Below are 24,968 nucleotides of genomic sequence, written 5' to 3' on the forward strand. Positions count from 1 at the left end.
ACATTCAACAACCTAATTTACCATTTTTTCACCTCAAGGAATGACTTTATTTCTCTGCAGAACTTTCCTTTAGCCTTTTTTTCTAGCATTGCTTTTAAAAGATTTCTGTATTTTAAAGTTATTTGTTTAGTGTGTCATTTTGGCCAAATGGTTACATAACATAACTTTGTGCAACAAAACCTGTATCCAAAATCTCGAATCAAATAGTAAAGCACTTAAGTTATTCATAGATAGCCTTTTGGCAGCAAAACCTTTTTTACAGACCGATATTTACAGATCTTTTTAAATGTTTCAACTTGTTATACCAAACTTACTGAACCTTTTATACAGGATAAACAGCTGGCCAACTGTAATTTAGCTATTGGGTATCGGCCCAATGTCTCTCGTTGTATTGGCATCCAATTTGTTAGTATTCATTGCAAGACTGAGATTTTGCATTGTCTTTGGCAGGAGATCCCATTCTCTTTTCCCCACCAGCAGTACACGCCACATCATCCCCACGTACATAACATAGTTTATCAGGCAGAAAATAGTGACTCCATATCCTTGGTTGTCATGAATATGATTATTGGCCATCTTCAGTTGTGGTGGTGGAAGAACATGTGAATTAACAAAAAAAATCTAGCATTTATTTGTTTTCCCACCTTCTAAAAAACATTTTGTGAAAAACTAGAAGTAGTTAAAAGAAACAACAAAAAATGAATTTTATATGAACTGGTCATAGCTTAGTTGTCTGTGCTGGTCTTTCTACACCTCCTTTGCTGGTCAATTTTTCAGAATTTGCTTTCTTCTCAGTCTTGTCATTTTGTAAATGTAGACGCTGACCTTACAATTGGGTCTGATGCCTGCTTGAGTGCTGCTGTTTTAGACATTGGAGGCTATTGACTGGTTTGGGAGACAAAACCAAACCAGGTAACTACAGACCATAAGCCTGACTTCTATTATATGTAAACTTACAGAAACTATAAAGATTCAAAATGGAAAATTACCTATATGGTAACAGTATCCTGGGAGACAGGCTGTATGGTTTTAGGAAAGGGAGATCATGTCTAACTAACCTGCTTGATTTTTTTTGAGGATGAAACATCGACAATGGATTATTGCAAAGCATATGACATGGTTTATTTAGATTTCCAGAAAGCTTTTGACAAAGTCCAGCATAAAAGATTAATCCTCAAACTGAACGTAGTAGGGATTCAAGGAAATGCATGCACATGGATTAGGGAGTGGTTAACATGTACAAAACAGAAAGTACTGATTAGAGGAGAAACCTCAAAATGTAGCGAGTTAACCAGTGGTGTACCACAGGGATCAGTATTAGGTCCTCTGCTATTCCTAATCTACATTAATGATTTAGACTCTGGTATAGTAAGCAAACTTGTTAAATTTGCAGATGACACAAAAATAGGAGGAGTGGCAAACACTGTTGCAGCAGCTAAGGTCATTCAAAATGATCTAGACAGCATTCAGAACTGGGCAGACACATTGCAAATTCTATTTAATAGTGAAGAAAGTAAGGTACTGCACACAGGCAATAAAAATGTGCATTTTAATTATATGAGAGATACTGAAATTGAAGGAATCTATGAAAAAGACCTAGGTGTTTATGTTGACTTAGTAATGTCTTAATTCTGACAATGTGGGGAAGCTATAAAAAAGGCCAACAAAATGCTCGGATATATTGTGAAAAGTGTTGAATTTAAATCAAGGGAAGTAATGTTAAAACTTTACAATGCATTAGTAAGACCTCATGTAGAATATTCTGTTCAGCTCTGGTCACCTTGTTACAAAAAGGATATTGCTGCTCTAAAAAGAGCGCAAAGACGAGCGACCAGAATTATCCCGGGTTTAAAAGGCATGTCGTATGGAGACAGGCAAAAAGAATCGAATCGAATCTATTCATTCTTGAACGAAGAAGACTACGGGGTGATCTGATTCAAGTATTCAAAATTCTAAAAGGTATTGACAGTGTCGACCCAGGGGACTTTTTTGACCTGAAAAAAGAAACAAGGACCAGGGGTCACAAATGGAGATTAGATAAAGGGGCATTCAGAACAGAAGGCACTTTTTTACAAAGAGAATTGTGAGGGTCTGGAACCGACTCCCCAGTAATGTTGAAGCTGACACCCTGGTATCCTCCAAGAAGCTGCTTGATGAGATTCTGGGATCAATAAACTACTAACAACCAAACGAGCAAGATGGGCTGAATGGCCTCCTCTCGTTTGTAAACTTTCTTATGTTCTTCTGCACAGTTCAAAATCCTGCATCTGTTTAGTAGCAGCCACTATTGTAAAGTTAACAATTCCTTAACTTCTTCAGGTCTCGAATTACTATATCTCATTTTTGATCAGAATAATTTTGGACTGAAAATGAAAAATTCATGTTTGTGTTCCTCCATAAAAATGATCATGATGTTCCCTGATGATTGAATACAGTTGGGGGTTAAAAACAATAGTTTTTTTAAACAGATTGTATATATATATATTTAAGTAATTAATGCACATTCTCTTCTGGAGTTCATACAAATTTAAAAAATGTAACCTATAGTAATTTGTTTCTGTGGTGTTGCTGTTTTAGCTAATTGTGGTTTCCAATGATTACTAATTAAAAAAAAAAAAATTAACAGCTATTGATTTAAAAAAAGTATAATCTCATTCCTGAACTTAATATTAATTACCAACAGCAATACACAAAACATCTTCTATGTTAGGAAAAGTACAAAAAAATTCCAAGAAAATTAAACAGATTAAAAATTTGATTTGTTTCTTTGGTTTCCAAAACACAACTTTTGATGGGACTATTTAGGGTTATGGTTTTCTAACAAAAATTATTTATTCTGAACAGACCTTAGTTGAATAATACAGCAAAATCTTGGGTCTCTAAAACTGTTCAATTATTTATTTAATAAGCAAATTATTTTAGGAAGAAATCCAGTGGTAAACTCAAGGCACAAACAGAGATCACTCACCATGTCAGTAGTCATCATCTGTGCAACTATGTGAGTTACTATTTTTCCAGAAGCTCTTTGCCCTTTTCTGCGTTTTAATGTTCTTGGAAAGAATGGTCCAATAGCTCTGGGTTCAACAACATTGAAAAAAGTGTGATAATATTAAAGTATAATATTTCTTTTTCTACATAATTACAGACTTATTTGGAACAACCATAACATAATACTATGGTTCTTTATTTAAAAAAAAAAAAAAAAACCACGATCAATACCAGCTGTGCTGTTGCAGACAGTGGCTTCGGTTAGTAAAAGTTACTTTTTACAGACTAGTGGGTGTGTGGCAGGGATGTGCAATATCAGAAACCAATGTGTTCACGTTATTGTATGTAAAATATGAGTCGTAGAATTCCCATAAGACTTAAGATAATTCTACATATTTCAGTTACCTGAGACGCATATCCTCCCAGAATTTGAACAAACCACAAAGCATCAGGATTTCATAGTACTTCTTCCAGCATTCCACAGCTTCTACTGGTAAAGGATCATCTCTTATGCTGTTTTGGTATTCAATCAGCTCCAACTGTTTATTCCTGTACTTCTCAAGCATCTTCTTGAAGCGCTCTCCAATAGGACCTGGTATACTTCCGTCCTGAATGTCATAGTACCTGTAAACACCAAATAGAATGTGTAAATGTTTACACTGCTAATTTCCCCTATTCCCTACTAAGATTCTGTTAGTGCCGTTTTTACCTTTTGTAACTACAATATCAATCTTACAATTGAATGCGCTTCTCAATTAGACCAGCATAGTCTTCGCATTCTTCATCATCATCCCATTCTCTCCAGAGAAAGTCATAGAAAAACCTGGAAACATCAAACAAAATATTATGAGCAGGCTGTTATTGTTAAAGGACATATTAACTCTTAAAATTGAAATACCACATACCTTCCATTCTCCAAAGCTTGAGCAATATTGTTTACTGTAATATCTTGTTCCTCAATGGGATAGACGTCCAGCAGTGGAACACAGCGATCCTGTTCATTCAAAACTTCAACAAGCTCTCTTGGCAGATTGGCACCATTGACACCATTGACACCACACACTCGCAGAGGGGGGGATTCTTGCTCTGACATGGCTTGCACAATACCTTCCATGGAGCCCACTTTCGCTCAAAAAGCGACGGATGGTGCGATCAGAAACTGACGTACCTTCACCTTGGAGTTCAGCTTGTATCTCTTTGGCAGTTATCCTTGGTTCTTTTTCTACCATTCGCACTATCCTGTTCACTCTGGGGTCGATTTTCCTCTTGCGGCCGCGCCCAGGGAGGTTGGCTACAGTTCCATGGACCTTAAACTTCTTAATAATATTTGCAACTGTTGTCACAGGAACATCAAACTGCTTGGAGATGGTCTTGTAGCCTTTACCTTTACCATGCTTGTCTATTATTTTCTTTCTGATCTCCTCAGACAACTCTCTCCTTTGCTTTCTCTGGTCCATGTTCAGTGTGGTGCACACAATGATACCAAACAGCACAGTGACTACTTTTCTCCATTTAAATAGGCTGATTACAAGATGGAGACATGTGTGATACTAATTAAAGAAACTAATTAGTTTGAAATATCACTATAATCCATTAATTTGTTATCTTTTCTAAGGGGTACCAACAAATGTGTCCAGGCCATTTTAGAATATCTTTGTAGAATAAGCAATAATTCATCTCTTTTCACAGATTCTTTGCTTTATTCTATGACATACCAAAGGCATGCAAGTATACATGATAAAATAGCTTTTAATTTCATCACTTTTCAGGAGGAATGAAGCATTATTTCAATGAGCTGTAAGGGTACCAACAAATTTGAGCACGTCTGTGTATATATATATATATATATATAATGATACAAAAGTATTTTTAATTCAGTTTAATTTCCCAGTACCGTTTGGCTGGAATTAGGATTTCCTTTATAGGAAGCCTGTCGACACCATACCTGTTTCTCTCACCTTTTGCGATTAATAAGTTCACCACCTTTTAAAACAAAAAATCACATAAAAAATGTTCTGCTATCCTGTGTTACTGAAGCTGTTAACTGAAGTGAATGATAAACAGTTAAATATGTCTTCTGACAAGCACACTGATCACGGGAAGAGTGGGCTCTCTAGTGTTGTACATTCAGAGGTATTTAAAGGTTAGAACACTTTCCAAAAGAACTGATCTGAACATCAGTAAAAAAGAAAGGCAGTGAATCTTTTTAAAACTTCAGTTACTATACCTTTAAGAGAAAGATTCAATCATAATAACACTGCTTTTACAGTATTTGGCCAGTAGGTGGTATCAAGCACTAAGAAAAAAAAAATAGGATGAAATCAAGTTGTGATGAAACCCTGTCTTAGTGTTTTCCTAAATTTCTATGAGTGTAGATCATGGAAGAATATTAACATGCTATTCAGGGGTGACAATGACCCGCATCATTTATATCTCATACATTTTAAGTACAGAACAGTATGGCTGATGACTAGATATTGAAAGCTTTTTTGTTACAAGCATTGCTGGATTACTGAAAGCACAAGGAGGAATCCAATAACTCATACATGTAGTTCACCACAAAGTTGTCAAACACTAGAATATCTGTCTCATCATCAGTTATCTCCTGTGGAGATAAATTAAACTGCTTCCCCCTCTGGTCTGAGGCACATAGGGGTAAGGCAGGGGACAGTTAGGTTCTGTGTGGGAGCAGACTAAACACTTTTGTCAGCCCCTGTAATCAGAGTAGAGCAGTATCATCTCATGTCACGATGTGTCATGGGGACACCCTGTTTCACCCCTTTCTGGACCTACACCTATGATAAAGATGAAAGCTTAATCGCAACAAAGGGTTAAATTAGCAATATCATTATTATTAGCAGTTGTTGTTGTCAACTGCCTCATTGATCTCTTTTGAAATACCACTATTTGTGTGTGGTTCAAAAAGCATTTCTCCCCACCCCCTGACACTTGCCTGTCATGTGAACAGTGTGACAAACCCTTTGAGGTTAATTGCACAGATGTGGTACATTTAGCAGTGCTTTGCATTGCAGGTGCACAGCGCGCACAGTAACAGCAGGGGTTGAAACCAGACAAAAGAATTTTCTTTGTTTAATTCATAATTCTGTATATAGATTTCTATGAGCTTGTCCCCTACCTTTAAATATATTGCTAGATGGTGATGTCTAATTAATTGTTTCATTGAGACACCACTGTAAATGGTTGATTAGCAGCTTGGTATGTGTATAAAAATAAATATCATAGTTATCCTAATGTTGTTTAGCTGACTTTTTAAATTTGAAAGCCTTTTTAAGTTGAAAGCTTGACTGTGAAATGTCTTTTATCCACTAGGTTTAGAGGTGGCAGGTTTATGGTTACACAACGGTGTACCTGTACGTCGAGTTCATACATTATTTTGAGAGATATTGAGCCTACAGGGGTGTTTTAAATGTCTAAAAAGAGTTTGAAAAAGCCAGCAGGACACTGCAACAGACAATGTTACAAAATGAGATAACTTGGATGTCAAACCAAGTTACTCCTTAAGAATATGTCGATAGAATTGTAAATTGCACCCAGCGCTGCTATCATTTATATCACCAAAATCCAACCTTGGTAACATGCTTAAAATTATTTTACTTTCAATATTTTTTTTTTTATGGTTTTGTGTAATCAAACCCATTATAAATCTAATGTTGTTAACAGCAATCATGTGGCTATGAATTTCACTGTGGAAAAACAGAGCTATTAACCAAGATGAGCCCCATTATTTTATTTTTTATTAAGGACTCTCCCTCAAAACCCAAGGCCTAAAAACATTCCAATGTTTAGACTAAAAAGTTCAGTCTACCTTTAAACCAATAGAATATTTACCCAGAGTGTGTACGATTATTACAGGATTGCTTAACTATTTCATGCAGTTTGACATGTTATCTGTACAAAAATTAAAGAAACAGCAAAGTCTGCTTAATTAGTTTCTTACATCTCTCCTAATTTAAACCCTGTTTTTATTTCCAAAGAGTTGGCCTAGTTTCTTTTTTTAATCTTTTTGATCAAGTAAACAAAATGAGAACCAAAGAATGTATGGTATCCAGTTGCAGATCTAAATATTTGTATTTAGCTACATTATCTATGTCAAGCCATGGACTGTGGGCCAGATATTTCTGTACTCCAAAGTCTAATTAGTCTGTTACTAGATCTAGTCAGTCTTGAACAAAGAAGACTTCGCGGTGATCTGATTCAAGCATTTAGAATTCTAAAAAGTATTGACAATGTCGACCCAGGGGACTTTTTTGACCTGAAAAAAGAAACAAGGACCAGGGGTCACAAATGGAGATTAGATAAACGGGCATTCAGAACAGAAAATAGGAGGCACTTTTTTACACAGCGAATTGTGAGGGTCTGGAACCAACTCCCCAGTAATGGTGTTGAAGCTGACACCCTGGGATCCTCCAAGAAGCTGCTTGATAAGATTCTGGGATCAATAAGCTACTAACAACCAAATGAGCAAGATGGGCCGAATGGCCTCCTCTCGTTTGTAAACTTTCTTATGTTGTTATGTTCTTATATTCTAGATTTGTTATATAATTGTGCAGATTTCACTTTAACTATGGTATAAAAGTTTTGGCTGCTAACCGTTAATCCATACAAAAAAAAACAAAATTGCCCTGGATTAAATCAATTTTGGAGGTGCCAAAACCAGTATAACTATGGCAGCACCATTGACTTTGGTTTAATTCAGGCTTCATAGGGGCTTTTATCAATCTATACCCCACTGGCATAGGTTGCAGCTAGAATTTGTATCAACATTTGACATGGGAATTAACCTGGCTCACATTAAACACTTTTGTTTTGGGGTAATTTCAGGGTAACCACAGATAGTAGGTGGTTGATTGTATCCAGGGGATTCCCCAGTGCTATAAAATACGCTAAAACAATCCAGCTGTGTGGCTTATCCCAGCAGGCATAGGTTGATCAAATCCACCCTAAATTTCATGTTAAATATCTGTAAGGCATAAGGCATTTTGAGTACTTGAGTGAACTTGTTGCCTTCGTTTTGTTTTTAATCCTATCCCTTTGATTGTCTAATATTTTTTTAAATTCCCTGGTCAACATGTTGAAGGTATTTATTTGATCTCCAAATCAGCTGTGAACTCCCTTGTTTCATGGCCTTATTTAGCCACTGCTTTAATATGAACTTAATATAATATTTGCTTTACTTTTTATAATCAGGGCTGCACTCGGCCAAAGTGTAATGAAACCTTTTTAGAACACCCTCTACTGTGCTTGTATGCCTTAGCATCTATTTTCAATGTGCTACGCATTGTATCGCAGTGAGGGCATTATTGCACATCAGCAAGTTGATTTATTTATCCTGTTATTTATCACTGTGGCTATCCTGGTGCCTGAATGGCTGGGTAAAACATACATATCAACTCTAAATAAAGGAGTCTAAAAATGACATGAATGTTTGGTTATAAATAGCTGTTACTTGTCTCTGATTGTGTAGTTATTTCTTATGTAGGGAGTATTATGACTGTTGTACTGAAGTAATTCGGGAACTGTTGAAAAATTTGGCCCGACAGCTGTAGAAATCAAGATTTAACCTTTACGCTTTTTTTCATAATGCACAGTAGGTGATGGCAGGATATGTAGCTGAATAATATTTCAACTCCAGAAAAGTAAAATATCCTTTAAATAGCATGTGTCAAATAAAACATTTAAAATCCTCAGTAAAGGTACAAACATATTGAAAATTGTTATTCCAGCTGATTACCTCCTTAAGAGCACCATCACTAAAGTCATTTTCCTCGAAGGTTTGGTGTGAGTCACAGTCCACAACATTTTGATTCCTTCTGAAACTTGCACTACGGAAATACAAGGTTTCTGTTTTGGGATTTATTTCTTATTATTTCATATGAACAATACTTGAAGAAGTTACCCTGACTCTTGTGATATATCAAAACTCAAAAACCCTACTTTAATTATTGCAATTGCATTGAAGATGGTACAAAGCATGTGGTATTAACATAATATCTCTCCTGCCCACAGTACAATGTGTTCCACAATTATATAGTATACAAAATTACCAGTTCTAGCTAGCATGTCCTTATTTAACACAATGTCAATCTGACATGTTTTTAGTAGTGCTTAGATAGAGGTGGTATAAAATGTGAGTATTTTTATACCGCTGTTGGTTATAAGTGCTGTAACACACACTAGCAAAACGCTCACTTTGAGTTATATCTTGTATGCATACTTAATAATTCAGGGTGACATTTTAAAACTTGATGAATGATTAAGTTTGCTCACTTGTATCATTGTCAATTTAAACCTGATTTCATTTTGTAATTCAGTGTTCTGTTTTGACCTTTTTTATTATATTATTATACATAAAAATGTGATACCTATTTCATAGTTCAATTTATTTCAGTTTTCGAGTTTTCAAAATCCCCTTGTAAGCAGGACAACTTACCTAAAAGACCTGTAAACAAGTGTAGATACTTTTAAAAAAATGTTTTTACAAGTTTTCTTCATATATTGCATAAAATCTGCCAGCATTCCACTGTGAACAGTAAAAAACGAACGCTGTGTTTTAGAGAAGCAATACAAATATCTGTTCAGACATGCTAACTAATAACATACTGTATCTGTGTAATAGAAGGTTATTATTCTCTGGTACTAGAAGCCAAGCACATTCCACACTCATCATTAGGTTCTTTGGCTTAGATTGTGTAGTATAAAGAATATACAGGATTGTATTTTAACAAAATTGGTTTAAAGATGTTTAACGTAGGAGAACAGTAGATATGTTCCTCTATAGCCAGACGTATTAAAGGTATGTGAAAATTGAACTCAACAAGCTTATAAAAGCAGTCAGGGAGTTCATTAAAAACTGGTCTTGTCCGTTATTAAATTCTGATATACACATGAACAGATAACAACCATGTAAGAATTTACAGATGCACTGTATAAACCTTTCAACTACTGTTAGTATCTATGTTTACATGAGCAAGGAATCTCAGATTACAATTGAGGCTGGGTAAACAGCGGGTCCTAAAAACTAATAGGACAGAATGAGCTGATAAGACCCCACTCTGACCTTTCAGACCTCCCTAGTTACGAATAATCCCCAATTTAATTTGCTTCTCTCCCTTCTCTTAATTAACAGTCCTTTAATTTAAACAGATTGTGTTGATTAATTAAAGTAATTATATTCTAAACAAATAAGTCACTGACCTATTTCAGAAAACCATAGTATCCCATATGAAATCAGGGTATTAGTAGCCATTAGGGTTAAATATATATATATGAAAACCACAGAATGTATGATATCTAGTTTGTATTTATATGTTTGTATTTAACTATAGTATCTCTGTCAAGTCAAGGACTGGTTAAACATACTGTAGGTAAATATTGTAAAGCCTAGAGAGGTATAGTAAATCATATTACTAAACATGGCAAACCAGTTAATTAATAGTATAACAATGGGGAAAGCATGGAAAAGCTAAAAATCCTGTGAAATGTTGCTATGGTAAACGTTTATAAGGGCTGTTTGACCTTTACCTTTACATGTTTTACATCATTATGTAAAGCTGGTATTCTAACATTTAACTTGAGCAACTAGTACTGGATTATACATTTTCAAAACATCTCCATATCTGCATTAAAGTAAAATAGATCTAAACAATAAATGCAAAATAGAAAGTGTGAAAACAGCAGAAATAGAGCACCATACAGAACACATACGATATTAATCAAGATAGAAATGTAATATTAGGAACATGTAGATGATATATCAGTCATCCTAGCAACGACTGGTTGAGGGATGGTGAGAATAAGCAATATGAACTTTACTCATGGAAACCATCTACAATGAGCCTTTTTAGATTTTTTTTTTTAGACGACCCAACAACAGATTTGGTTTATTTGGGTGAGATGGCATGGAATGACCCATGGTGTCATTTAAAACTGAGTGCAGCCCATCTGATGTGCAAGGTCTTATTTCCAGTAGGGGGTTGGAGCTTTGGGCCAAGGCACAGAGAGGTCAAGTGACTTGTCCCCAGTATCTTATTTCAAGACTGTAAAATGGTTTGTAGTTGGGTCTTTCCATCAGTAACTGCAATGCGTTGTGTTAAAGAAAGACAGTACAACTCTCAGCAACACAATGCAATAAAGTCAAGCGGAGTAGTTCCCTCCTGGAAGGTAGATTTCATCTTGCGAAGCACTTAATCGTGTTACGTCTTTAATCGCTCATCTTTCAATGTAATTTGTGAGTTACCAGTCTGTTGAAAAAAAGAAAAAGACCAACCCACACCAGATGGGCAGTTCTTGAGAGTGTGAACATCTGCATGTCTAAGGAGTATTAACATTCAAGAGTTCACTATTTCCTTAATTTCAGTATCAAAGCAATCCAGTTATCTGTTGATTAGAACCCCCTGGGCCCCATTTAATGGGCCAATCTGCTGCCTGTGAAGTTCCTAGGCTAATTTAGATAAAATGTATTTAATTTGTTTACAATAGAATTATATAGTGGCATTTGAGTTTGTTTAGAACACTTTTATGACCAAGCACCCCTAGGCATTTTTCAATACCAAACCAAGGTGTGGATAAGTACGTTGATGGAGCAATGATTCATACTATATAATTGGGCTACCTGTTCAATTTTTAAAGAGAGGAATCATTTCCAGTAGTGTCTTTTGAGAATCTTTAACACATCATTAGAGATTCTTTCTTTCTTTCTTTCTTTCTTTCTTTCTTTCTTTCTTTCTTTCTTTCCACTATAACCAATGCTCAGCTACTAATTTGCCAATGAAAAGAAAGACATTAAAGTTTTAGTCAACAGAATGTTAAAGCATACAAAGCAATGCTAGACTTTTGTCACTTTTTCCTCAACCAATGCTTTGCTGAAAGGGAAATTCAACAGTGCGGTTTTTCAGGAAAAATGCCCTTCATACTGAACCAGCTCATTGTAAACAGTATACATGTTGTCCTGAGTAGCTGACTATTGCCACAGTTCTTGAATTAGTGAGGCTGGCGGAATAAACTACAGCTGTCTAAAAAGCTCTATTGTGTATCTGTTTATACACCCCCCCCCCCCCCCCCCGAGTATTCCAGTCATTATTATCGTCCATTTCCATACAAAATAGGCGGTTTTGTGATTTGACATTTAATCATAGACATGTCTGTACATTTTCATGTATATCTATCACAGAAATACCCCCTGTATTTATATTGAGCTACAGCTAATTCATAAAGCCCTTCTGCAAAACCAGATTGGATTTGTCAGCAGGAACTGTCCTTTTTTTTACTGTGTTTTTCTAGGTGTAGCAATATTCTCTTTTTTTATTACCACATCATCAACAGTGTTTAAATGTAATCCAAATAAAATGGTTCCACATTTGCATTGTTTATTGTATGTGTTTATCGTTTGTCCAACAAGGTATAAACCAAGAGACACGCAATCAGCTGGAACAGAACAGAAGATTAAACGTAGAAGAAATAAAGTCGTTTTGACTCATGCCAACTTTCAGTTGTACATCACAATTTATTATTGAATGTTTAGTACTGTATCTCATCAACTGCATCTGAAGCACGGCTGCCTGTTTTGTTTTGTGTAAAATGGGGCCCACCAACCATCAACTTGACTTTGCTCTTTAATTTGCTATCAAGTTTATTACATTCATCATCAGCCACTACAGATAGTTGTGCATGAGTTCATAAAACTGCTGAATTCATTTGATTGACCAAAAAGAAAGAAATAAAAAAAAAAAGTTTACTTTTCCATTATGCTGCAGTTATTATCTTCAACTACTTAAATAGACAGGCCTGAACTAATATTTTTTCTGTTAAAGCAAAACATTCAAAGTGAAGCAGGGTTTTTATTCAGTTGTGCATCCCCTTGCACGTGTCAGCAAGACCATCTGTTTTGCTTGCAGTGAGGTAGTGGAAAGCAGGTTTCAACAGGGGTGAGTGTTCAGAGTGATAATTTTAAAAGGAAACCAGTAGCATTGCATTCACAGCACGGCTAGGCTGAATGCCCATTCTCCAATAAAGCACGATAATTCAATATTTTAAACAAAAACGAGGGAGATGTGACCAAAAAACACTTAGCGTGTACACAAATAGAACATCTATGAATATAAAGTTAGATTTAAAAAAACACACACACATCAGCTGTGATATATACCATGATCCAACTTAAAAAGACGTAACTGGGGCAAAAAAGTTAGGTATGCACTTTTAAGTCGGTGGACCTTCGAAGCATTTTTTTTTTTTTGTGGCGGAAGTTGCTGCTGACATGATTTTTTGACTTGCGCACTGCGAGGGTGTTGTCTGCTACTTTTTCTTTCCAACTTTTCCATGGCGCTGGTCGTATCAAACGATCACTGAGCGAGCTGGAGTTTAGAAGCAGGAGAGCGAGAGAGGGAAGAAGACCACAGGAGGAGGAGGAGGAAGAAGAGGAATTAGTAGAAGTAGAAGAAGAAGAAGAAGAAGAAGAAGAGGAGGAGGAACAGGAACATTAAGGGGCTTCCGTGCACTGGCTTCATTTGTTTCTTTTTAAAGAAAGTTAAGAACTCCCAAAAGGGAGCTGGATTTTTCTTCAAGCTCTGGCTTTACATTTTTTAGTTTATCAATACATTTGTTAAACATGCATTGGCTAACTCGAATTTTAACTGCATTGACTTGTTTGGCTGCGTGCAGCTATGGTGCTATGGATGAATGTGTGGACGACTCAAACAGACCCCAACGCTGTATGCCGGAGTTTGTGAACGCCGCTTTCAATGTGACTGTGGTGGCCACCAACACTTGCGGGCAACCCCAAGAAGAGTACTGCGTACAAACCGGGGTAACGGGAGTCACTAAGTCCTGCCATGTATGCGATGCCAGGGACCCCCGGCTACTCCACGGCGCCGTCTACCTCACTGATTACAACAATCAAGCGGACACCACCTGGTGGCAAAGCCAGACCATGATAGCTGGCATCCAGTACCCCAATTCAATCAACCTAACCCTACACCTTGGTAAGGATTGTTCTTTTTACTCTTATTATTTTAAAAACAGCTTGAAATGCATTAACCCTCCCCCCCACACTCACACACACTGTAGGCAAAGTCACATTTGCAAACAAATGGTTGCCCTAAAAACCTTGAGAACACTTGCAGAATGAAATGCCAGAACGCAATTGATTTATTACAGGTAGCAGGGTTGCTGCTAGTGCAGTGTTGGTGTAGCCTTCATTAGCTACATGTCATTTTGTTGTTCATTTAGAGTTGTGTTATTAGTATGTATTTATTAAGGTGTATGGGTGTTTTTTTTATATCTATGAGCCGATTGTGGGGTGAAGTTTTAGTTAGCATACGGAGTAACAACAAAAGTAGGCTTTTCACATTGCTACTGTACTAGTACTGTACTGTAGAGTGTATCTAACGTGCTGTCAAATATGTCACACTGCTAAACTTTTTTTTTTTCTTCACGTAGTTGAGTTGGTTAATCAAAAGCCATTCATACATTTTGTGTCTAAAAGGTCTTATGCACGAAATCCCAGTAAATGCATAAAAATGTTTGTATGGTTTAGTAGAATGCTAAAACTTGATCTTATTCATATGACCCCTCCCCCAATAGTACGCGAATGAGCTGGGCAAATACATAGCTGATACCATAAATGAACCCTTTCAAGAACAAAATAGAAAAAAATGCTTTAGGATTTCGGTTCAAACAAAATCGACTTGTTAAGAGCTATTTAAAAAAAAAAAAAAAAAAAATGCAGACTGCCTCTGACAATCATGTGCTAGCCAGTTACCTTAGAAACGCCACACAAATTACTGCAGATGAAAAAAGAAAAGCTAAGAAAAGTATTGGTGTAAATGTATTTTTAGCTTGCAATCCGAGAGGAGGAAAGAATGCTGGCCACGGTCACACACTTACAGATTAGCAGCGCCTTTTGTGTTTTTTGAGCAATACAAAATAAACACGAAGGAAATTAAATAGGTAAATCTGTTTTTAAAAAAAAAAGTGCTGGTGATTTCAGAATTTGTAATAATGAAATCATGCGAGTCTGCATTGAATATACAGTCTGCATTGCTGAACAGTTCAATGGCTCGGTGTTATCTGGTATTTGCTTGTGCCCTGAGGGGGCGAAGTTTTTTACATACGTTTTTACAAAGACATTATTTGGGTTTTTCAGGTTTCAACAAGAATAAATGAGGTCTTAGACCTTAGTCTTTAAGGCCTCGATAAATTACAATTTATGCAATGTACTTTCTTCTTCTTTTTTTTTTTTTTTTTTTTTTGTTTAAATTTGATTTCTTTTGTGTTAACACATATCCTGTTGATCAAAGTCTTGCCAATGTGGTGACCTAATAATCCCTGTTAAAAAATATGCATTGTGAAAAGTTATAAACTTACTGCTAATCCATTTTTATCATTTAGACTTTAGTAAGACAAAAAATGAACCCTATGCAAACAGTTGGAGAAAACATTTCGTACACAAAGCGATTTATTATATCAGGATTTAACATTCTTGGTTAGTTTTGCATAACCCTACATTAAATTTTGTGATGCGGTTGGACCTCTTTAGTTTAGGAAACTTTTAAATTAACATTTCCCATACAGGACATATATTAACTTCATAAATATTCCTTTAGGTTTTGTCTATTTTCTCTGTAAAAGTACTTACTTTAGATGCTCTTGGGTGAATAGTTCTAGAATGAACCCCTAAAGGGTACCCAGGGGGTCTTTTTGGGGATGTCTATTGTTTGGTTTAGCAGCTGATACATTCCTGTTGGGAGTCTGATTTATACCAGTGGGATAGTAATATATAACCTTCTCACACCCTTCGAGTTTGTCACGGCACCCAAGGGCTGTAAAATGCCTGGAAACAGGTTCATGGCAAACTAACTGCCCCTTGGCAGTTTAACATGGAAACGATTAGAAATACAGACAACCTTCTGATAAATCAGACCCCTAAAATGTTTTTTAAAAACTTTACAGGGCTAACTTCAGTATTAGCCAGATGGTGCAGAAACCATGTTTCAAAAGGTGGAAATGACTGGTAATAACAGGGTTTTATTTTGCTAAATTAAAGGGATTTTGTTTAATACTTCTCTGTAAAGCCCAAAGGGTGGCTCTCCTGGTTAAAGCACAGCCGCTTGGTGTCCTGGCTGTGAAGTTGGGATTCTGAAGGGAGCGTCTCATTGGCTCTGACGCTCCTGTGGGTTAGGGAGGCAAAACTGTCAGGGACGGTTCCTCCTCATCGCGCTACAGCAAACCCTGCTGGCCCAGTGCCGAGTGAGCTCAAAAGCGGACACCTGCAGGACTGGCCTTTGTTCTCAATAGGCCAGTTACTTGCTGACATCCGCTGTTGAGTTCCTGTGTGTAAAAGAGGAAGCTGGCTTGGTCGTGGGATCGGAGGGCGCCCGCTGAACCTTCAGTTCTCCTGAGCTGTGTGGGGAATTGCGGCTGTGAGAGGAAATATAATTGGACATTTCAAATTGGAGAGAAAATTGCGGGTAAAATAATTGGGCACATTAAATAAATAAAAAATATAAATTAATTGTTCAGAAAGCTTAATTAGGGGTGCTGTGCAACCCTTATGCAGTGACAGTATGCAAGCCATGGTTAAATGCCACTGCTTTAAATACAAAATTCAAGCTATCGGCAACATTACAAAAATAAGCATCTAAAAATATAAGTTTGATAGATATATCGATAGACGGACTGATTCATGTATTTACCCGGGGTAATTGTGTAAAAGAATGTCCTTGACAAGTTTTATCACAATTCTCCTATATATAGTAGTGATAGTATAGTACAGTGGGACATACACATGGCAAAAGCTTAAGGAGTCTGCCGCTTACTGTGATGTCTCTCTGAAGATTAGTTGCATTGTAGTTTAACTACTTTATGTTTTAAGCTCAGTTTTTATTAGGTGTAGTCACAGGTTTGGCTTGAAGTATGTGCCTGGAAAGAGTGAAGCAAGGTTATTTTCACCTGTTTGAAAGGTTAAGCACCTTGTTTGATTTAAGAAGGTTGAATTCTATAGGTCTGTGACACTGTTTAGTGCTGCTTTCCAGAATAAAGCTATTTTTCTCTTTCAGTGGTTCTATAGAAGCTAACTAGAGCTTTTGAGCAGCTGGTATTGATTTAGGTCATTGTGAAATGTGGGTTATCCGCTGCCCACAATGGTTTTGATGCTTTCGTGCATAACACACAACTGAGAATACTATTGACATATTCTTTGCCACATGTTGAAATACTGTGGTTAATAATGTTGTGTATTTCAAATATTCTCTTACTTGTTCCTGTTTAGACAGAAACAAATCCACGCTCAAGTGGTATTAATACTTATACTTTGGCTAATAATTTTAGCTCCATGATTAGTAAACAAATGTAATTGCTTAGCTCAGTGTGTTTAAAGAGCCATTACACAGATCAGTGTTTTTATCTTCTGAGAATAGGGGCGATAAATTCCTATTATAATTTGTTTCTAAGGTGTGTTATACATTTTTTTTCTCTATTGTCAATTAAAAATGAAGTAGAGAACATTGCTTAACTATTTTGTGCAACCTCAACCATTTAAAACCACAGTCATAGGAAGACCTTGGAGCCTATTCAGTTTATCCCCAGACACGCCTTGACCCTGTGACAATTTGGGTGCTGAACTTTCTGACTGGCCAATAGCTTGTCCCCAAAATAACTAGTGAACCCAAAGGGGTCTCGTGGTCAACCAACATTGTGTGCCTTGACTTTTCTCTTTGTGGATTTAAGCTTTCCTGGTGTGAAGATGTATTTTTATACACATGTGCAGTATGGCTGAAGAAGCAGGGTTTGGTTGTTGTGCTTTATCTGTGCCTGGGACTTTAAATGTAAACCTCATACAGTTGTACTGTTAGGTATCAGGTTCACAATCATTATCAAAGTTTTTTTTCAACGCTATGGTAAGAAAATGCATGTTTGCTTAAATGGCTCCCACTGTTTCCTGTAGGTGATTTGTAGACATGTTTTATTTAGTTATCTTTTCGAATGGAAAGTCCAGGCATAGACAGTTCTCCTCTGGAGTGCTGCTTGAATTGTCAGGACTCCAAAGTCAGGGCATCATAGGTGACGTCATTTCACATGGCCTTGATTCCCACAAACCAAATCCACACCGTAAGAAGCTGTATTGTATCAAAGATAATGTAATAGTGTATGTTATGGATGAAGACCAAAATCAGGACAATATCAAATTATATCATTTTTTTTTTTTTTTTGTGATTTAAAAAAAATAACTAAAGATTGCCTTTTAATTCAGACTATTATTTCGAGTTGGTCTTTACCCGTACCTCATAACACATGCAGTTTCACTTAATACAAGCACCTTGTTCATATAATTAAATGTGCTTTTATTATTCTGAATGGAGAGGTTACTCACTTACCTTGAGTTACCCTTTAGTTGTTTATCATCCAGGGTTCTCCCCAGGCCTTTTCAACCAGGCGGGCCGTCCGGCAAAGTGGTTGTCGCCGCCCGGCTGAAAACCTGACCCGCCCAACTTGCAGATGCTACTGTGCCTTTAACAATAAGGATTGATTGCGCTTCTAGCAGACTAGATCACTTGTGTGTTGCTGGGTGAAAAAAAGATCTTGGAACCACACAACATTTAACCAATCAGAGAGCCGAAGCACTTCGAGAGGCTAAAACGTTAAAATGACTAGAAAAATAACAAATATTTTCAAAGCAAAAAGTGACAATGAATGCAGGGGGTCAAAATAAGCCGGCAATCGGCGCAATCCACCGCCTACTTTATTAAAAATATTAAGATTATTTTCAGGTATTATCATTCAGTCCATTTTTGACGATCATTTTTTTGAGGTACTTTTCTGTATACAACTCCAAAATTATTCCACAGAATAGAACTCTCACAAAACAGCTAGTTGCTTTTTTAAACAACTCGACGTACACGGGCAGCGCCGCAACAGAGACAGACAGTCCATCAGCGTAACGCCCACAAAACCACCTGTTTTCTCGTTGTCCAGTGATCCAGATAAACAAACAAAAACGTTTTATACAAGCATCATCACTTCTGGGTAGTGTAGTTTTCAAAGCAATCCGTTATTTTTTTTATAGGAGAATAACAGTGGTAAAAGACTGTTTGCGCAGTTGTGTGTGTGTGTGTTTTTTTTAAAGGTGCAGTTGCGAAGCAGAATTCCATTCCCAAAATGCCAGTTCCATTCCCAGTGCCTAACTCTGTGATTCCACGATTGTGGAAAATCAGTAGCTCTAAGAATTTTATTTTATTTGAGCTTGTCCACTGATTTGAGTGGTGACCTGTAACCTGAGGCGAATGACTCCTGGTTTATTTGAAACAAGTGCGAAGCCCTGCCCATGTTCTCTGTAAATTTTTATAAAAACCCCACAGTCTGTGTTTCCATGTCAAGGTAACGTGTCTCCCTTGCATGAAAACTAATTAAGGAAATAGCCATTAATCCTATTGTATAATATGCCTGTGGGCATCTGTCATAATTTAATGCCCACAGAATAGAAAATATGTGCGTATTAATGTAGATGCAAAAGGATATAGACTAGTAAATTTAGCTTAATGCATTGAAGGTTTAACATATTGTACATCTTTTAGGTGTTTGTTCCCAACAATGTAACTTCAGCAAATGAGTGGCCTTGTAAGAATACATTTTACGTTATTGCCAACTCTTAAGCTGTGGTTTTTATTCACTTAAAGTAAATCTGAAAACAGGCCAGGTCTATGGGATTGCTTGTGCTAGTTTCCTATTATCACGCTGCAGGCATGAGTTCACTGATTAAATTGTTCGCATTACGTAAATCATTAAACTTTTTGCTTCCTAAGCAAATTGATATTGTGGAGGAGGTGGCGTGGGGAGTGGGAAAAGAACATTAGAGCCACGAATCTGTCCAAGTCAGCAGCTCCTCTGAGCAACAATGGCTGAAAGTTGCAGCTACCCATTTTCACTCAGCCCCTCTCTCTCCCGCTGATAGATTCAAGAGGAAGGTCTGATAGCTGCAAGTCTTTCAGTCTGTTGAAAAACAAGAAATGAATCACTAGTGGCAGTTTGGTCAGCCCCATGTGATGATGGGATTGATTTGACCATCAGAGATCTAGCAGCACTGAGAATTGGGAAGCAATTCTTGAAGTACAGATGCAACATCCGCCTATGGAACAAAAGCCTGGAAAGCTCTCACATGAGAGTAACGTCTGGACTTGTTTATCTGGGATTGTGGAAGGGGTTGTATAGCCTGAAGCAAGCCTAGACACACCTCTCTTTTTTTTTGCACATGTATGTTTTGGTTCTTTAGAAGCTGCTGTGTTTCCTAGAGAAGAAAGGCTAATTTCTGTAGGAACAAGCTGGTCCTGACCTGCAGACCTCACAAACACAATTTATTCCAGAACATGTTTATCTGGGAGTGGTGGGGAACAAAAAGACAAAGATTTAAAATTCCTGATTTTACAGTGTATGAGAACAGAAGTGGGTTTTAAAAAAGAGACTGGTTTCAGGATTGAGAAACATGCAAACTGTCAGCAGTGTAAGCATCTCTGAGGGAATTCTCAAGAAATTAATGATATCTTTAAATTGTATAACTGTTGATGTGGAAGTAAGACTATTAAAATAAATCCCTTAGATCTTTCAGTATAAAATGAAAGGTAGAAATCCCTAACATTGAAAGGACATGTCATGGAAGTGCATTCTAACATTGCCTGAGTACTGTCTGGAATGAGGGCTTGGGCTGAAATGCCTCAGAGCTATACATTGTTGTAGCTGTATAGCAAAAATTCCTGCACACATGACTGTTCATGAAAGGAATCTGGGGTCCTAATGAACCTACCAATGTGCTTGTAATACCCACCATGTAACATCTCTGCATTTTCAGGTCCTGGTCTGGGAAATATTGTGTAAGGCCCTTGCAGTTCAGAATACAATACAGTGACTACTATGACTTGATGTCCAGATAAATGACATTTAAATAGTTCAATATCGAATAGCCTTTTTGTGTATAATAACGTGGTACCTGCTAGTAGACAGAACATTAAATCACTTCGGGCAATTTTCATGCAGCGTTTACTTTTGCACCCCTTTTTCTTAAAACAAAAACAAGAAAATGATGGAAAATGCTTTGTGAATATGGCCCAGTAACCTAAATGAAGACTTCACAGCTGGAGAATATCAGACCTAATTTAGTTAAGAGTACCACTTGGCTAAGATGTTTCACTAAATGACTCGGTAACTTCCCGCTATTTTACACAAACTTTGTACAATTGCTGTTTAAGATGTCTTTACAGAATGCATGTGTTGTTCCCCTCAAACATCCACACAGCAAAGTGGTTTAATGGATTTGTAGAACTTATATGGAGGCTGAATTCTGCCCCCAGTTCAGGAGAGTTTGTTTAGCTGTAGAAAGTGGATGCTGTCTCTGTAAGGAGTTCTTGATAGCTGAGAGACCAGATGTATTTAAAGGTAAATTCCATTGTCAAACAGATACATACCAGAGGCTTTCTATCAGGAGGTCACTGTATAAACAAGCAGCCCTCAGGCTCAGGAGGTGGGTATTTCTGGAAGATGATGAGGGTGTAACAGTAATGGAGACTCCCTTTTGTTTTATGCCTCCCCTTTTTAATATGCCTCATGTTTGCTCAAACAGGACCCAATTATTGCCACATGCTTTTGAAAATTGACCCTTGGTGGATGGGTTTGCGATTTTGGGAATGAAATAGCAAATGTTATGCATTGTAACTTTAGTGTTCATTGTTGGCATTGGTGGGTTGTGGGGAAATTGGCTTACTATTTTAAATTATTCAGTTTTAGGCTCGCCAACATAGTATGAGCAGAGGCGTTCCTCCATAAAAATAAGGAACTAGAAACTGAAAATTACATTTAGAAAATTCAGTAGCTCTCCTTAGTACAGTTGCCGGCACTGCTTAATTGATGGATGTAAAAAATCTTACAAGATCTCTGGCAGCAGATAGGTAGATAATGTACTGTTTGCTTATTTGTGTGCAGTAGCTTGAGGAATGGAAGCAGGAAGTATGCTAGATTTGTGGCAGTGACTATTTATATTGTTGTCTGACCACTGGATAAAAACATGCTGTGGGAAACTTCGAAAAGCTAGCTTAAAACCCTGATTAGAAAGCTGACTACAAAGTGGAGACTGCAAGGTCTGGGTCCCCCACTGACTTTCCCAAGCTGCTCATCAAAGGGTATTGTCTTTTCTAAAGAGCGGCCAGCTGTTACAAATTATACCGATGTGAAAAAAATGTGAGGTAAGACCTATTGAGCGTTGAAAGGTATGATCTCGGTCCTGGAAGCATGTATTTACACAGCACCGTCCCAGGTTTACTGGAGTTCAAACAGGTGTGTAATCTGATCTAAAAGTCTACGGAAGGCGGTAAATCTGTACTCACTTAGCTTTGTACAGGGTGTCTGTTTTTTTTTTCCTTCTTTAAGGAAAGGGACACAAGTCTGGGGGAGGGGGCTGCTTTCTACAGAAGTGCACATTGGCCATCTATGTCTACCTACATGTAAATGTGCCAAATCAAACACCATTTTTTCATTTTTGTTTATGAACATATGTACTAGTACTCAAAATACATTTTGTTTAAACCGTTTTTCTGCCATTTCATATTGGCTGCTCAGAGACCCCTTGCAACTAGTTACGTCAACACATTTTGGCAGATATGAGGCATCCTTGGAAAAAACAATGATGTTAAACTGGTTGCTTGAGTTTTTGTTTATAATAGTTATATTTTTATATACATTATTCTTAATGCACATTGAGAACAGACCTTGCCTCATAAACTGGAATATGTGCCGACCCATGTATGTATTTGGCAGTAAAATGACTGAATCCCATAAAAAAGGGCATGGGTTGCACAAGGAATAATGAACACAATGCTTGGAAGTTTGTGACTGGCAAACCAGCTCTAGAAATATCTGATAGACTAAAAGAAATCCAGTTCAGGTAAATTCTTTCTTTGTCACCCAGTTTGAAGCACTGATGGGAAACAAGTGACACCCTTGCTTTAAATCTTGGCAGCTTTGACCTAGTCCCAGGATAGCAATCGAGACATCCTTCCTGTAGTCTGTAGGCTTAATAAGACTACTGTGAAAACTGGGGTTAACCATGCCATGAGTAATAGTCTGAATGTGCAAAATCAAGTATATGAAAACAGATGGAAACGGAATGTCTAAACTAAGTTTTTCTTAATGTTGATGTTTGAACCTTCACAGAGATCAAAAGCCACTTGAAATCAGGGCAACTGTGTTGCATCATTTGAGGACAGAAGCATTTTGTTCCTAAAACCCCATGCTAAGTTGAAGAATCAGATTTATGATGTTTAAGGATTGACTTGTGTGTTGTATGAGATGATCAGGCCATGTTTTACAATGGTTGTTCCACTGGATTTTCCCTTTCGTTGAGTGTTGCATCGTAGTTCATGACATTCTGATGCCCTGTCTGGTCTCCTGCAGATTCCTACGTCAATTCTTGCCTACCCTGATTAGACTTTATTGAACACCATAAAGATCTGAAGTCAAAAAAATTTAACCAGGGGTCTGTGATATAGGCAGTTCCTGTGTTCTGTGTAGTTTATTACACTTCCACAAATAGGAATATCTGCTTGATAGCTAGCTTTGACTTGGCTGAATGTACTTGAATCAATGTCAAGGCTGTCCTGGCCTTATCGCGAGGGAGCACTGTATATGTATTTTTTAAAGATTACATTGTGTCTTGGAGTAAGTAGCAGGGTTCTTGAAAAATAATGTTATACATCCCCACGTGTTGCTACAACTGTATAAATAACGTACCTGCAATTTTTCTTTTCACTTAAAATCATCACAACTTTTTTTACACTTAACTTTCAAGTCTGTTTCAAAGTTGTTTTCAAAATGGCTGCTCTACTGTACTGGGGTTTGAGATCTGTCCTGTAAATCACTGCGATTTAAAAAAAAAAAAAGGTGCTGTGGGTTTTCTGTTCCGTACCACATCATGGATCGTTATTGTTGTGTTACCTGTTTGACAATGTGGGCAATAATTCTTACATGAGGTGATCATATGGCTCAGTGTTCAGCAGGACAGTTCAGGCTTTTCAACTCGCAACCCAATGCATTCTGGTACATTTTACCTGTCCCGGGTACCATTCTTTCCTTTGAGAAGCAGGACTACACTTACCAGAATGCATTGGGTTGTGAGTTGAAAAGCCTGAACTGTCCCAAACTGTCCTGCTAAGCACAGAGCCATATTGTCACCTTATCCTTACACTATCAGTGCACTGAGTGGCCTTTTTGAAAATAGCTTTGAAACATAGTTGGTTGTTAGTGTAAAAAGTTGTCTGGATGTTAACAACGAAAAGAAAAATTGCAGGTATGTTATTTATACAGTTGTAGCAACACATGGGGACATGTAACTATATTTTTCGCAATGCCGTTACTTACTCTTTAAATGGTAAATGTTGGGATTGTCAATTTTAATCCAATTCTTAAACTTGAACATAGCTGAAGTGGTGATGCAGATGTATTCTCTTTTGGAGAGGGGAGGGGCAGTTAGCATGGTGGTATTTGTAAAAGGCCGATTGTAGCCTCCACAGGACCTCAAGCAGTGGAGGTATATGCCGTGTGTCTGTTAATAGCACCCCTTGGTCACTGCTTCCTGTTCCTTTCTGTCACTCAGGCTAAATTTACATATTTAGGATTTCCAGTAAAACAAACGTCCTATTGGCTGACTTGACTTGTTAATCTGTATCAGAAAGGGGAGGCGTGTCTCTGACTGGTTATGCTGATGCATGGTTGAACTTTACAAGCTGCTCAAACCTCCTGCATCTTTACAGAGCGGTCAGTTGGATGCATCACAGTACATAGAAGCCAGAAGCCGGAATCCCATCTGCAAATGAGGTGGAACATTAAAGTTAGATTCTGTAAAGAGTTTCACCGATATGTATTTCAATATGGCACGGAAAAAAAGAAAACCCACTTTATCACCTTGTTTCTGATCTACAGAATAA

At 37.3% G+C, this 24,968-nt stretch overlaps 2 protein-coding genes across 2 annotated transcripts in view; one reads left to right on the forward strand and one right to left on the reverse strand.

Annotated features, from left to right (window-relative positions):
* Positions 1-354: 354 nt before the first annotated feature.
* LOC117417224 (testicular spindle-associated protein SHCBP1L-like) lies at positions 355-4,102 on the reverse strand. The gene is made up of 5 exons (XM_034029208.3): positions 3,894-4,102; positions 3,725-3,811; positions 3,394-3,612; positions 2,969-3,074; positions 355-621 (listed from the first exon to the last, which is right to left on the reverse strand). The coding sequence occupies exons 1-5, from the start codon at positions 4,100-4,102 to the stop codon at positions 355-357; spliced, it is 888 nt and encodes a 295-aa protein (XP_033885099.1).
* A 9,118-nt stretch (positions 4,103-13,220) lies between these two features.
* The window catches only part of LOC117417323 (laminin subunit gamma-1-like), a 62,558-nt gene continuing 50,810 nt past the window's right edge, over positions 13,221-24,968 (forward strand). Inside the window, exon 1 of the mRNA XM_034029385.3 lies at positions 13,221-13,988. Coding sequence (XP_033885276.3) covers positions 13,616-13,988 — 373 coding nt within the window. The 5' untranslated portion in view covers positions 13,221-13,615. The remainder of the gene's footprint in view (positions 13,989-24,968) is intronic.

Source organism: Acipenser ruthenus, chromosome 12 (genome assembly GCF_902713425.1).
Source record: "Acipenser ruthenus chromosome 12, fAciRut3.2 maternal haplotype, whole genome shotgun sequence".
In the NCBI taxonomy this organism is placed as follows: Eukaryota; Metazoa; Chordata; class Actinopteri; order Acipenseriformes; family Acipenseridae; genus Acipenser; species Acipenser ruthenus.

Bases quoted from the DNA above. Each gene is read 5' to 3' on its own strand.
- LOC117417224 (XM_034029208.3), bottom strand. From the start codon at position 4,102: ATGGAAGGTATTGTGCAAGCCATGTCAGAGCAAGAATCCCCCCCTCTG. The intron at 3,613-3,724 runs GTAAGATTGATA...TGGTGTTTACAG, and splicing joins ATTGAGAAGCGCATTCAATT to GTACTATGACATTCAGGACG. The intron at 3,075-3,393 runs GTAACTGAAATA...TGTTGAACCCAG, and splicing joins TGGGAGGATATGCGTCTCAG to AGCTATTGGACCATTCTTTC.